This window comes from Notamacropus eugenii, chromosome 5, assembly GCF_028372415.1.
Source record: "Notamacropus eugenii isolate mMacEug1 chromosome 5, mMacEug1.pri_v2, whole genome shotgun sequence".
Lineage (NCBI taxonomy): Eukaryota > Metazoa > Chordata > Mammalia > Diprotodontia > Macropodidae > Notamacropus > Notamacropus eugenii.
Genome location: NC_092876.1, coordinates 14,297,594 through 14,312,576, shown reverse-complemented (window position 1 = coordinate 14,312,576; position 14,983 = coordinate 14,297,594). Strand labels below are relative to the sequence as shown.

Here is a 14,983-nt window from a genome sequence, read left to right as displayed (position 1 = left end):
TTAGGAATATTATAGTCAAATTCCTGATTCCCCATATCTAGTAGTAAATATTGTCAACAACCAGAAAGAAAGAATTCAATTATGATGGAGCCACACTCAATATAGTATAATATTTAGTGGCTTCGGTACATTTCATAATATCTATGTATAGATAGACGAATTGATTGATTGATATACAGATAACCATAAAAATGAATGGAATCTTATACATATATACACATATAAATACACACATGTATGTGTGCTTGTAAATGAATGAATTAACTGTATCTATATCTATTTACGTAATATGTATAATTATATATATAATATATTAATACTATATATAGATAAATTGATTAATTGATATATAGACAACCGTAAGAATGAATGGAATCCTATACATGAATACACATATAAATGCATACATGTATGTGTGTTTGTAGATGAATGACTATATTTATCTATATTGCATATTTATATAAAATATATTACATATATGTATATATGTATGTATATTACTACAAGTGTGATATTACTAAAAGAGGGAAAATAGTGTTTAAATAAGGACTTGAGAGTTAGCAAGGAGAATTACATGAACTTGCCTGAATTATATATTCTAAAATTAGATATTCTCCTTGTGAAAGATGATTCCTTATCGAGGATAGAAGATTTTCCTGAGTCCTGACACTATTAATTTCTATTGAGGTTGCAGGAAAAGCAAAACAATCATGTCTTGTCTTTGTTGTTTGCTGTAGAGGAGATAAAAAACGAACCTAATCTATTACGTAATATTACCTTAGGATTTCACATCTATAATATCTACCCTAGTGAGTTCTTACCTTGGAGAGCTCCTTAATGAGGCTGTAAGGACAAGGACTCGCTGTTCCTAATTACCACTGCGAAAAGCAGGGCAAATGCTTGGCTGTCATTGGAGGAACCTATTCTGAATTGTCAATGCAAATGGCTTCCCTACTTGAGCTCTACAAGTATCCACAGGTAAGAATCATGAGGAACACAGCCCAGATTGCCAGAATATTGATGGCTGGGAGGGGGCAACATCAGGCACGTAACACTGAATATACGACATGGTAAATCTTGGGAAATCCTGTCTTCTAGAAATATTCTTCAGCTGATGCTCAGAGCAATGAAAGAACAAAGATAATATATCGAAATGAGGGATCACTATTGCCCAATCGACTAGGACTTATCCCTGTCAGTATGTACTGATGTGTATATTTCTATCCATCCACCCATTCATCCATCCATCCATCCAACCATCCATCCATCCATCCATCCATCCATCCATCCATCCATCCATCCATCCATCCATCTATCTATCTATCTATCTATCTATCTATCTATCTATCTATCTATCTATCTATCTATCTACCTATGTACCTGTCTGTCTGTCTGTCTCTTATTCCTTTTCATTAATGTAAAACACCTTATAGTCTTAGTGCATTACAATTATTATATTCATGTTAACATTCATATATTATAAGTAAATATATGTATAACAGTGTATGTGTATGTGTGTGTGTGTGTGTGTGTGTGTGTAGGTGTGTGTATATATCAAGGGGGAAGCTGGATATATAGATCATTTTCATTAGCATTCTAAAGCCCTACAATGAATGTGACATCTTTTTTTGGTGTTATTTCCATAAGATGTTATAGGTTTTCATAGAATTCAGTAACTTTGTCTCTTTGGAATCCATAGTTGGAGCACTGACTTGTCATATTTTGAGACTGAATAGCTTGCCTTGAATTTGAACTCAAACTATTTTGTTGTTTTGTAGATTATAACCCAGTATTACTTTTCTCAGCCTTTTATTGACGTTAAGGGCTATTTGATTATTTCTGTTGGATTCCTCCTGACAATAATATGTATAATTATAACCAGAATTAAATTGATCCTTCGATCCATTTAAGTTTATGGAATCCCAAGATGCCCATGTTTAAATTTTCCGCTTTTGCTTGACCACATCCATCTTATTTTGGTTCCTGGGCAATGTGATTTCCTGAGAGTTACAAAGCTATTCAGTGTCTGAGGCCAGATTGAACTCATGGATATTAATCCTGCTTACTTCAGGTCTGGCACTCTATTCACTACACCAGGTAGGTCTGGTTGCTGAAAGTGAGTGAAAGATATGGAATCAAGGGTACAATATGTGAGACTGATGTTGGCAAGAAAAATGAACACTTTGCTCTGCAAGAAAGGAGAAAACGAGGAGAGCATGCATGGGATTATTGTGAAGGGTTTTGAGTGAAAGTTGGATGTTACAGGAAATAGAGCACAAAACTTGAAGTCAGGAGGACCCAAGTTTAAATCCTTCCTATCAAAATCTTGGTACCTGTTCAAACTTCGGTATATCACTTCAGTTTTGGACCCTCATCCTTGAAACCAGTAAAATGTTGTTGTTGAAATGGATCGTCTGCAAGTCTTTTCTACATAAATCTCTACGGTATTTTTATTTTATTTCTCATAATTTTTAAGATTTCACATTGAAGTTTTAAGCTTAAGAAAAAAGGACAAGGTGATACCGGAGGCTTAAGGAAAATAGAAAACTCATGTGGGTAGTGAGAAAGTAAATTAATTATACATGAATTCAAGTATTTCCTTGATATTGTGAGTGTTCAGATGCAGTTTATTAATATAAATTAATAATGTACTTAGTTCTAAGACTGCCTTTAGGTATGATAAGAAACAGAAGAGCTGCACTGAAGAAAGCTTATAGGGTGAATATCTCATAGATCGTGCTTGCAGAAGATGAATACCAAGCACAGAAGTAAGCAAATGATTTAACAGCATTAAAAGATGTAGAGTTGCAAAGACAAATGATGGGGTCAAGAATGCAAAGTCAAAGAAGTAAAATAATTTTCACAGCTCTAATAACTTGAAAAGGTACTGAGAGATGAAGCAATGAGAGGGCCCCATAAAGGCGATGAAGAAAGAGCTAAGAAGGTGAGAAACGGTGAGAAATGAACCAAAGAAAGTTCTGATCAAGTAAATGAATTGAAAGGGTTTAATTAAAGAAGGGAAATCTTGGACGCTTCACAAGAGTGGGGTACAGGTTATGATAATCCCTATGTTTGACTGAAAGGGAGGAAAAAATCTTGACAATTGAAAATCTTTTCGGTGTCCCTCCATTGAAGTCATTTTTAGTTATCTTCCCATTCATGTACACACCTTTCTTAGAAACATTCAGTTTAACAACAATGCTGGTAACCAGGTGTACATGGATGGGAAAAGTATCTCCATGGCAAACTATGAGATTATAAATTTTGTAGACTTTCATAATGGTACAGAAGTGCTTGTGAAAATGGGAGAATTTATGTTCATATTCCCTTTGGTGAAGATTTTTCCATCCACGAGAATGTCATAATGTGGAAAAAATATTTTTACAAAGGTTAATAGTAACACACACGGTGGTTTTTCAGAGGGTGTAGACACGACAATCTATTAATAGGAATTTCGTCCCTTTTGTTTCGTGATAGTAATAACTATGTACATACATACATACATACATACTCACATGTATGCATATATGTGTACCTGTATAAGCGTATGTGTGTATGTGGGTATGTATGTGTATATATGTGCATATAAGCATATATATGTGTATATAATATATGTATATGTATACAGTTTTCCACACTTAACTGTACAATTTTTAATGTCCATTTTTTTATTTCTGTAATTTTTCCTACCTTGTTTATCCTCTTCCCTTCATTTAGGAGAAAATCAATTTGATGCAGGTTGTACACATAAAGCTTTGCACAGCATATTTCCAAGGTAGTCATGCTGTGAAAGAAAACAAAGACAACAAATCCAAGAAAAATATAGCAAAACCATTCTTTGATCTGAATTCAGACTCCATAAGTTCTTTCTCTGGTGATGGATAACATTTTTCATCACAACTGTCTTGAATCATGGCATTGCTGAACATGACTAAATTATTCACAGTTGATAATCATACTGTCATGCAATATTTCTTATACTATATATAATAAACTTATACTATATACAGTGTTTTTTTCTGGTTCTGCTAATTTCACTTCAGTCATATGAGTCTTTCTGATTTTTTTCTGAGAGCATCCTTCTTATCATTTCTTGTAGGACAATAGTATTCCATTACCATCATATGCAACAATTTCTTCAGTCACTCCCCTGCTGGTGGACATTCCTTCACTTTCTGATTCTTGGCAACCACAAAAAGAGCTACCGTAAATATTTCAGTACATACAGATCATTTTCCTTTTTTGTTTTTAATCTCTTTGCAATATAAACCTGGTATTGTTTGGTCAAAGTGTATGCAGGGTTTTATCACGCTTTGTGAATAGCTCCAGATTGCGCTCCAGAACAGTGGAATTAATATACAATTTCATCAACACAATATTCGTGCCTCAGTTTTCCTACATTCCCTCCAACATTTGCCATTTTCCTTTCCTGTCATATTAGCCAATCTGATAGGTGTGGAAGAGTACCTCAGAGTCGTTTTGATTTGCATTTCTCTAATCAAAAGTGTTCTAAAGCATTTTTATATGACTATAGATAGCTTTGATTACTTCATCTGAGAAGTGCTTGTTCTTACTCTTTGATTATTTAACTATTGAGGAATGGCTCTTATTTCTACCTGGGAGTAGGCTTGGGACTTGGCTAGATCACATTCCTCTCTAGGGTGAGAGAGTTTGCCCCTGATCTTTGAAGCTATCTGGCATTTGTGGGTTGACAAGTCTGGAAACCACCACAGTTTTCAATGATTCATTGTCTTGAGGCCTGCTCCAGTCCTGTCTGTGCTGGCACAACCCATGCTGGGCTACACTCATTTCTGACCCTAGTGCAACAGACCCTTCCTGTAAACCTTCCAGATTATCTGGACAGAAAATCTATTTCACTCTGTCGTGTTGTGGCTTCTGCTGCTCCAGAATTTGTTTAGTCATTTTTACAGATATTTGAGGGGTTTAGGTGTAGAGCTCAATCAGGTCTACACTTATACTCTGCCATCTTGGTTCTGCCCCCTACAAATGTTTATGAAATTAAAATGAGCTCCCAATGCCCCACCAAATCATGATTTTATTCAGTATGAGTAATGACTATCTATGACTTTCCAATCACCTAGGCTTCAATTTAGGCTCTATCCTTAAATCCTCATTCTCTCTCAACCCCCTTATCCAATCTTCTACTAATTCCTCTAATATATGCCTTGAATAATTTCCCCTTCCCAGCCCCTTCTCTAATCTGACACTTGCAGCAGTTTGATTTTCCCCTAAAACTCTTACATTCAGGCTGTTGCAGTAGGCTGTGTGTTTGTTTCCCTGTCTCAGGACTCTCTGTATTCCTATGCATTTTCCAATCAACCTTTGAAATGATCATACGAAATGGCAGATCTGAACATGCCTCCTACCCATACACTTATGAAAACCCACGCAGCAAATTCCACAAACTCCAGCGTTTCCCTAACACCTATAGGGGACCAAATGACAATATTTGTTTGTCTTTTATCATTTTTCAGCAGCATCCAACTCTTTATAATCCTGTTTATATCTCTGTCTTCAACCTGTTGGAATCTGACTAACTTCTACCTTTTGAGATACATGATTATTATCAAAAGTGGTGATGCATTTTATGTGATGCCATAAGAATTTCCCACATTTACAATACAAAGAAAGATAGCATACATGAAATGTTTTCAAATTGTGCTGACACTAGTCATTTTGGGTTTCCAATAAATAAATAAATATGGATTAAAACTTTTGCTATGTGCTACCGATTATCCTAAGTGGTAGGGATACAAAATGAGGCAAAAATTACGTCTGATTTGAAGGAGCTCACAATATAATGAGGAAGACCAAAAATGTTAGCTCTTTTAGAGAAGAAATTGACTTACCTATGGAAATGTAAATTGAAATTGAAGAGGTGATACAGATTAGAATATACTTGAAAACATGCAAGAATAAATCCACTCCTTATATTGGACTGAAGTAATATCTCAGTTCAACTAAGAGAGAGGCCCCAAACTCACGAGGAGATTCTCTCTAGGAAGTCTCTAAGAGGGCAAACTGGAAATCAGAGACATGTTGAGGAGCTAGTCCCCCTACATGATTACGGTTTCCAAAGTCTTCTTTACTTCTCTGAAGAATGTATTGAAATATGAGTATCACTCTCTAGAGAAGTTCTGGTAGCAACTTTACCCCTCATGTGGGTCTAAAGGATCGCATCACTACATCCATTAATCCAAAGTTACATCTTCTGCATATGCAGCAACATCAAAATCCTTAAAGGATTTAGAATATTGCTATTATTTTGTTTCACTGCTAACAATCCATGAAGAAATCATTTTGGTACAGGATTATGGACAGTTTTAGAGAGAAGATGATCTGAAATTTTGATATTAGGACTTTATAAGCTAAAAGTGAGAAAATGAGAAATCACATAAATAATTGGAAAATATTATTTTTGACCAAATTATACACAGAACAATGGAAAATTAATAGAATATGAATGAAGAGGAGTTGGGAAAGACTTCATGCAGAACATAGGAATTTAATTGATACTTAAAGAAAGCCAGAGAAGGCAATAGGTAGAGAGAAGGGAAAACTTCCAAAGCATGGCAGAGTGAAGGTGGTGAGGAGTCCAGAAAAATATGTCCTGAGTCAAGAGATGGAAGGTTTTCTTTGGGGAACATCAATGAGACCAGTTTTACAAGATGAAAGAGAGAATAGTAGGAAGTAAGGGGTAAGAAGGCTGAAAAGGTTGGAAGAAGGTAGAGTATTTTTTTTATTTCATTCTTGGAAGAGCATAGGAGCTTATTGAGTAAGATAGAAGATATGGTCAATACTGCGCTTTAGGAAAATCGCTTTAACAGCTGATTAGAAAATGTATTGCAGAGACATTCCTGGAATTCAGACCCACCAGCAGGCTATTTAAGTAGTCCGTGTTTGAGATGAAGGGGTTTGCACCCGAATGATGAGAAACAATAGAGAAGGAGATGTGGTTGAGAGATGATGTGAAGGTGAAAGCAATATCTTTCGAGGGAAAGACATGACCAGCATTGTCTTGTGCCCTTACACATTTTCAATCGACATGTTTAACCTCAAAGTTCCCCCAAAGAAGTATGCTCTGAAAATTCAGTTCTGTTGGAAGTATGTGGTCAGAGAATGCTGCACACTCCTCAAAATAGTCCCAAATCTTCTTGGTCTCTGGCCACTACAATTCTAAGAAATACATTGCTCTTCGTCTCATTTGTTTTTTCCCTGGTCTGTAAACATTGTGGCGTTAGACTAGATGGTACCTGAATTCTCTTCCAAGTATAAATATAGGATCTTAAAACTATGGTGGAATTGAAGTTATCTCACGTACAGTAGTCTTCTGTTTATGTCCCATCTGTAACACTTATTACTCATGGCTGACCCAGAGAAATGTATTTCACATCGTCTAGATATTGTTTCTTCTTCTGAAAAAAAATATAGAGCCTGTCCTTGGGCATGATACATGTAGAATTCCATTAGCTTGATTTAGCCTCCCCAGATTCACATCACTAACCGGAGCTACTTTGATCACAGATACAAGGGACGAGACTTTAGCCAGTGCGAGGCAACTTTCTGTTGAGGCAGGTAAGAATTTGACTCTAGGTCAAAGTTGTTTAAGTTATCTCCTCTGTCCTTCAACTTGTATTTATATACTCGGAGACTATTTTATTATATCTTATAACTATGAATTAAACCCACTCTTTTGCCAAATCACTTTTACTGCCTTTCTATAGTTCTTAGAAATTAGGTTGTTTTCCATTCTTATAGGTAGTAATCTCATTTCTTTGGTATATCAAAGATGAAGTAGCTATAGTCAATTAATTCTAAGTCTTGGTAAGATAGTCTGTTCCATGAATCTACATTTACTTTTAATCAATGCCAAATAACTTTGAATACTTTTATATAATAGAGATAGAGATCTGTCAATAACTAAGTCCTTCTTCTAGACTTCCTGTCCTTTTGTTGTTGTTGTTGTTACTTCTCTGTAAGTTTTAAAAGCATTTTCTTCCTGAGAATCAATTTTAAATTATTTCATTGTTCTAAATATCAATATTTTGAAATTATTTTTATGTAGCACTAAATCTACAAAGAAATTTAGCTTACGTAACCATACTTTATGTCATGAGCACAGCCAAACATGGAAAACAAATATTGTACATCTGGATTCCATGGGGAAAGCTCACAGAAGGACTTATCACAAATAAGAGAATGATGGAAGTTATCTAGGAGATTTATAGAAGTAAAATTGTGGAAGAAGTTGAATAGTTGAGATTGAGAGATAATTTGGGGGATTAGGAATACTGCGAACATTTTACAATTCCCAAATCCAGATACTTGCCCAGATTCAACACCTGAATTAAATGAAGAGCAGCGTCAAGGAAGATTAAGGAGGATGTAAAAAGGTTAAAAATAAAATTGAAAAGGATTCAGAAGTAGACTCGGAAGAGGAAGGGAAAGAAGATGGTACTTTGCAAGACATGACAGAAAATGGAAGTGAAACAATTCCAAGGTAAATGTAGCTGAAAGAATGGTGTTATGAGTGAAGCAAAATCAGTAGGTCTGTCAATTAACAAATATTGAGTACGTCCTGTACATCAAGCACTGTAATAAATGTTACGGATGCAAAGGAAGACAACACCAACATCCCTATTCTCTCAAAGACATCACAATTTAATGAGGTAGACTCTATGTGAAAAAACTATGTACAAAGAGGACTTGTGTCTGTGTATGTGTGTGTGTGTGTGTGTGTGTGTGTGTGTGTGTACACAGAAAAAGGATGAAATAAAGATAAGTAACAGAGGAAAAACACAAGCATTCAGGGAGATATTTAGGGAGAGACTAGAATACTATTTTGGGGATATGGTATAGAGGAGAATTTCTTCCAATCATGACCCCTTTTTCACCCAAGAAATTATGTGTATATTTACATATATATGTGTATACATACATATGTATGCATATATAGTATGCACATATATGTATATGTGTATGTGTGTATGTGCATGTGTATGAATGTGTGCATATATGTGTGTATGTATATGAATGACATATCTATACAGATATACACTGTTACATACAAATGTATATACATACGATGCATATACATATATGCATGTATGCATCACATACACATATACATAGATATATAAAACAGGTATACAAATGAAATATTTAGAGATAATAAACCTTAAAAAAATATTTTAAAACAATTTTTGGCATACATATAATTTTTCCAGTTATTGAAGATGAAACCAAATTTGCATTCTACTGAGATGAACGTACTTGTTTTACAAAAAGAATCAGATCTTGGTGGAATATTTGATACTGCAGGATGTATAGCATCTTCAATGTTTTTTTTTTCAAAATTGATCAATATTTTGATTTTATAATCATGAATGCTGAGAACACTGCTTCACTTAAATAAGTATTTAAAAAATGGCAGAAGTATGGTTAGGGTCATTTCAGAAATTGTTGGAAATTCTGTCCAAAAACGAAGCCAAAATTCTTTTAATACCTTGTAGGCACAGAAAAAAATGTTGCAATTGATAACATACAATAATCTCAAATCAAAGTCATGGGCTTTCGTTGATGTTGTGTGGTGTGATGGCATGCACAGTGCAAAGTACTCATGTTGTGTGTTCAGAACCAAGGCTATATTGAAGTTCCAGGGTGAACCCTGGGTAAGCACTACCAGAAACATCTCATATTCATTGCACATTTGATTTTGAATTACCTTTCGGTCGTTGAGCATTCAGAAACCTTTTAGTGTCACAAAGTTTTGTGACTCTCGCATTCACTTGTCCTGAGGAAAAAAGGGCACCAGAAGTCAAGTTCATAGTCATTTGTATGCCTTTTGCCCCCACTCCCTAATCCTTATGAGAGGTGAAATAACAGTCGTGTGTCTTCCTTGTTTGTGGGGAGACTTAAGCTGGAAACATCCCCAGTATCCTGTTTCCCGAAACCGACTCCATGTAGAAGAAGAGAGGGTACCAGGGAACCCTCCAGCTTCCCCCCAAATCAATCCTTCAGAATCTCAGTATTTCACGTGGTACCCATCACACTGTTGGCCCGAGTGTGGGGGATGGAATTGGAGATTGTGGGGGTTCCCATTTCCAATCACCAGGAACAATCTGCTTAAAGGTCGAGATGAAATAGGATTCCCTATGGGGGGGGGGTGCTTTCTTCTTGTAGTAAATACTGTTGTACATGTCGGGTGTCCTTGGGCCTCACAGATGGAAGGGAGAAATCAGCCCTGGTCACTGCAAGAGCTCCAGACTCTTCACTTCTAGCAGGACAAAACTGTAATCCTGAGAGGGTGCTTCTGGTGATATTTGGCAGCTTATGGTCACTTTTCTCCCAGGAGATATTGTGCAGCCAGACAAGGGTGAAATGGAGAGTTTGGGGAGGGCTCCTGGGAAAGGAAGGAGGTAGTTAGGGACCTGATCTGTCATCATAATCCCCTTAAATGATTCCTTGAAACAGAACTGGGAAGGGGAGGATACCCACAAAAGGTGAAGACATGACACTGGGAGGCTCAAGGGTCAGGATACTGTCCCTTGACCAAATCATGTACAGAATCCTGGAGGACCCAGGATCTACACTAAGCTTTAAGTATGTGTAGATAAGTGATGGAAGAAGATGGGAAGGGCATCCCAGGCAGGGGAAATGTGTGAGCAAAAGCAAAAGGGAGAGATATAATGGAAGGTGATGCTGTCATCTGTCCACACTGATGGAAATGTGTTGAGGGCAGAAAGGAAAAGGGGAAGACAAAACTGGATGGGTTGAATGTCACCAGTTTGGGCCTTCGAGGAGACAGAAAGATAAAGTTTTCTCTGGTTAAGCTCTGTGTCCCTTCTCCCAAAGGCTGCTGTGTAAACTCTGAAGGAGGAGCAGCCCAGCTCTCATGGCTGGGTCACTAGGGAACACTGACCAGATGGGGACCGATCCTTTTGTTTGGGAGGTGAGAAATATGGGTTCAAATCCTGGCCCTGACAATAATGAACCTTTTGACCTGCTCAAGGCATTTTACCTTCTCTGCTGTCTTCAATTTCTCTACCTCTGAAAGGCAAATTATGGTGTGTGTGCTTCCCTCCTTGCTGTGTTATTGAGGGTAAAAATTTTAGAACTTTATTTGTGCCTTCAAAATGTGAGCAGGAGAGCCAGGAGTTTTCTGAGACTGGGTAGGTGGGGGTGGTAAGGGGAGGCAGGTACTCAAGCTGGAGGGTTCGTTCCCCTTGTGACTCCCCAGAGAGGGATCTGGGGCTCATCCCTCTGCCTTGGTCTCATTCCCAATATGGATGGTTGTAGACCTGTCACCACCATGGCCAGGGCTTAACTGAGTTCTGAGCACAAGGATCCCTGCTCAGTGAAGCAGCTGTAGCTTCTCACATCTCTCAAGTCATCCATCTTCCTGAGTATGAACTCTGTCTGCTGCTGGGAGACATTTATCTCCTGTCTGAGCTCTCCATCCTTCCAAAGCTGGAATCATTCACTCTCCAAGTAGCCCTGGCACCTGAAGGTCACATCTACTCCCTTGGGGATAACAGGACTCGGAATGGCCTATAGAGAGGGCCTGGGAAAGGGATTTGAGAAGGAAACAAATTGGATCCCTCTGGTCTCAGTGTTTCTTTCACCTCTGGATTCTGAGAGCCCTCCCTGAGTCACCCCATCAATTCATCACGAGGTCCCCCATTTTCTCCTTTACTTATTCTTGGAGAGGATATGAGCAGAAGATTGTGACGGAGACCTCAGACTTTTCTCACAAATCTGCCCATGTCTTCACAAGAGCAGGGGTAGACTTGTGAGTGTTCATCCTCATCTGTAACTGATGCTTCCTTAGATCCCCCTCATTTCTTCTTTGATCCTATATTCCAAGAAAATCCTGCTTTTATGGGAGCCATGCGTAAACCTAGATCCTCTTCTCTAATCTCTTGATATTTTCACTCGTGATAACGTTTTTTTTCCGTTTTTATCTGTTTCATTTTTATTCCTTTGTGACCTTTAATTTGTGAAATAAAACAAGCATTTCCATAACACAATACAATCAAAAAGAAGATTGCACATGAAACTCATCAGCTCTCATGGGCTGAATGCTCATCTCGCTGCAGATACTGCTTTGTCTAGTTAGCAAGTAATAAGTCTCCTGAACATCTCAAACTGTATTATTTCATTGGCCTCTCAAACTCAAAGTGACAAGCTACTCCAACTATCAATCAAATATTTATTAAAAACATAGACATTGCCAGGAACTGGGCTAGCCCCAGAGATGCAAAGACACAAAATGCAGAAGGCCATGATTCTGGTTTTGTTATATTCACTTGAGGAAAACAGTATACATAAATAAGGAATGAACATCACTGATGTGGATTGGATCAGGAGGGCTCACATCCATTTTCACAATATGTATGGGGATAAATGTGATGCCAATTTTCCTCTCAAGTAGTAATTTCTTTGATAATGGTTGGTTGGAGAGTGGTACTGGCCCACAACAATACCGGTAAAGAATTCAAAGAGCACTGACACCAAGAGCGAGCATATAGAGTAAGACTGGGAAGTTCATGGCGTCGAGGGGCATTATAAAGGGCTTCGAATGACCAAAGATTTCAGATCTAAGCCTAGAGTTCAGAGGAATAAATACAGCTCATTGACTGGGAGTTGACGTAGTCACATCTTCACTTTAGAAAAATTAATCTGAGAACTGAATGAATGAGGGACTGGAGTGGGAGACACTGGTGACAGGCAGAAACATCAGCAGGTGATTACAATAATCCATGTGTAAAGTGAGCCACAGAGTAGTCACTGTGTGATTAGAGAGAAAGGGACATATACAAGATATGGTGTGATGGTGGAAAATATAGGAGTTGACACCAGACTGGATACATGGAGTGAGTTTCAGGCATGAGTGGAGGACAGAAGTGAGGGCATGAGCCTTAGTAGCTTCCTCCCTCTCCCTTCTACACTATATTTCCCATCATTCACTCTAGGAGTTATCTACACTGGCTGAATTTTTGTCCTTGCACACAGAAGTCTTCTGACTCCATGCCTCTGAGTTGGCTGTCCCCCTACATGGAATGCTATCTTTTCCCAATCTGCCTCTTTGTTAGCCTGATTTAAACTGAGGTCCAATCCAGTCTAGGGCAGAAGGCCTTCCTTGGTTTCCAAAACTCCTACTGATATCTCCTTTGAGATTGTTACCCCCTCTTCCATTCTTCATATTTCTTAGAAGTTTCTCATCATTACAGATGGATGATTTACACCATTTTGCTTTATACAACTCCAGACTCCAATGGAAAACCCCAAGGGGCATCATGACTCCTCAGAGCTGGGAAGCGGAGGAAGATATGCTAGAAAACTAGAGAACTAGGGAATGAGGTGGAGGAGAGAACATGGAAGAAGACACAAAGGGAGAGAATTCATTTGGGAAAGGCAACCTCAGTGCCCAAGCAGAGTGGCATAGAGTGTGGACCCTTCAGTTTTCTCTGCAGGGTTTGATTTCTGGTTATTCAAGGTTCTTGTGTTAATCTGAGAATACATCACTCCCTCGGGGCTTTCAGCCACGGTGACCTGGAGAAGAAATACAATAGTGAGGGAACAGTGAGTTACTATAGAGCAGGAGTTCTTAGTCTGTTGCTGTGTCATGAATACTTTGACAACTTGTCTGGCGAAAGCTATGGATGCCTGTTAAGTTTCATGCCTTTAATTCCATGAAATGAACTCCATAAGATTATAAAGGGAATGAATGCTATTGAAGTACAGTTTTTGGAACATTTAACCAATTACCCCAGCAAGTAAAAGGATCCACAGTTCAGAGGATCTGCATTGAGTAACTAGAAGAATAAAAGTACATAAGCAATTAAGAAGGGGTACAACTCTGGGTACAACTTTCTGTCATGAAAGCTTGGGGTCAAGGATAAAACACACTCCACTAGGTGGGAACAAGATGGGCTAACTCACTCGTGGTTCTCTTGGTCTTTCTTGGGCTGCTTCAGTATCTGAAATGGGAAGGAATTTGCATCATTCCCACAACTCCCAGGACCAGGATGCCCCTCCACAGTCCCCTCTCCACCGATCCATCATCATATCCCCTTCTTGCCCAGGTAACCTACACAGGGGCTCCTCTCTGGTGAACTCAGGTTGATGTGGTAGGCAAGAGAGATAAGGGCAACAAAGCCACCTGTGACAGAGAGAGAAGGAAATAGTACAAGTGGATGGCGTTCACCCTGGAAGCCTCTGTGACTGTCTTTCCTCATCAGACATGTCCATGAAGAGGGTGATGCAGGGTTACATGGCAAGGAAGAAACAGGGGACTATGGGAAGAGGGGCTGAGTCTCCTTACCTCCTTGGGCTCTCTCCTTGTAAAGACCCTGGTGAGAGAGATGTGAGAAAGGAAGAAGCAAGGTCAGGAAAGGTCACAAAGGAGAAAATAGAGGTCCCAGTCTTTACCCACTTCTATTGCTTAAGAAAATAAAGTGTACAATTGTGTCTCACCCACAGGGATGGATCCTTGGCAGAGGATTGCCAGCAAGAGAAGGCAGAGGAGGAGGAGAAAGGCAACACAACTGAGGACGATAACAAGGATTTTATAGTGATCTGAACCTGAGGTGTGGGAGAGAGAAGAATCTTCTTAAATCACTGTCCTTAAGGGACCCTCTGCCCCTGAAATTGTCCCCATATTTTCCCTTCTTATCTCTCTTCTAAGCCACCAGCATCAAACAGTTTGGCACAAATGCTGCTCAGAGTGGGCTTATCCCTTGGAACTAGGTTGAGAAACCCAGAAATTAGGATGGAGATATATGGGTCCCAGGGAAGTATGAGAGGGGGGAAGCCTCATGTCCCAGCTCACTGCCTTGGTCTCTACGGACCTGGAATTGAGGAAAATGTCAAAGTTACAATTTTCTTGTCTCATGTCTCTTGACCAGAGCTAAGACTTTGATTTCATTTCTTAGTGGGCACCCAGGGAGGGAGTCGTCTT

At 38.6% G+C, this 14,983-nt stretch overlaps 1 protein-coding gene across 1 annotated transcript in view; it reads right to left on the bottom strand.

The window, feature by feature from the left end:
- Positions 1 to 12,212: 12,212 nt before the first annotated feature.
- LOC140507341 (immunoglobulin superfamily member 1-like) overlaps positions 12,213 to 14,983 on the bottom strand; it is a 65,630-nt gene continuing 62,859 nt past the window's right edge. Inside the window, exons 12-16 of the mRNA XM_072615454.1 lie at positions 14,500 to 14,607; positions 14,348 to 14,375; positions 14,118 to 14,185; positions 13,966 to 14,003; positions 12,213 to 13,575 (exon numbers count right to left, since the gene is read on the bottom strand). Coding sequence (XP_072471555.1) covers positions 13,444 to 13,575; positions 13,966 to 14,003; positions 14,118 to 14,185; positions 14,348 to 14,375; positions 14,500 to 14,607 — 374 coding nt within the window. The 3' untranslated portion in view covers positions 12,213 to 13,443. The remainder of the gene's footprint in view (positions 13,576 to 13,965; positions 14,004 to 14,117; positions 14,186 to 14,347; positions 14,376 to 14,499; positions 14,608 to 14,983) is intronic.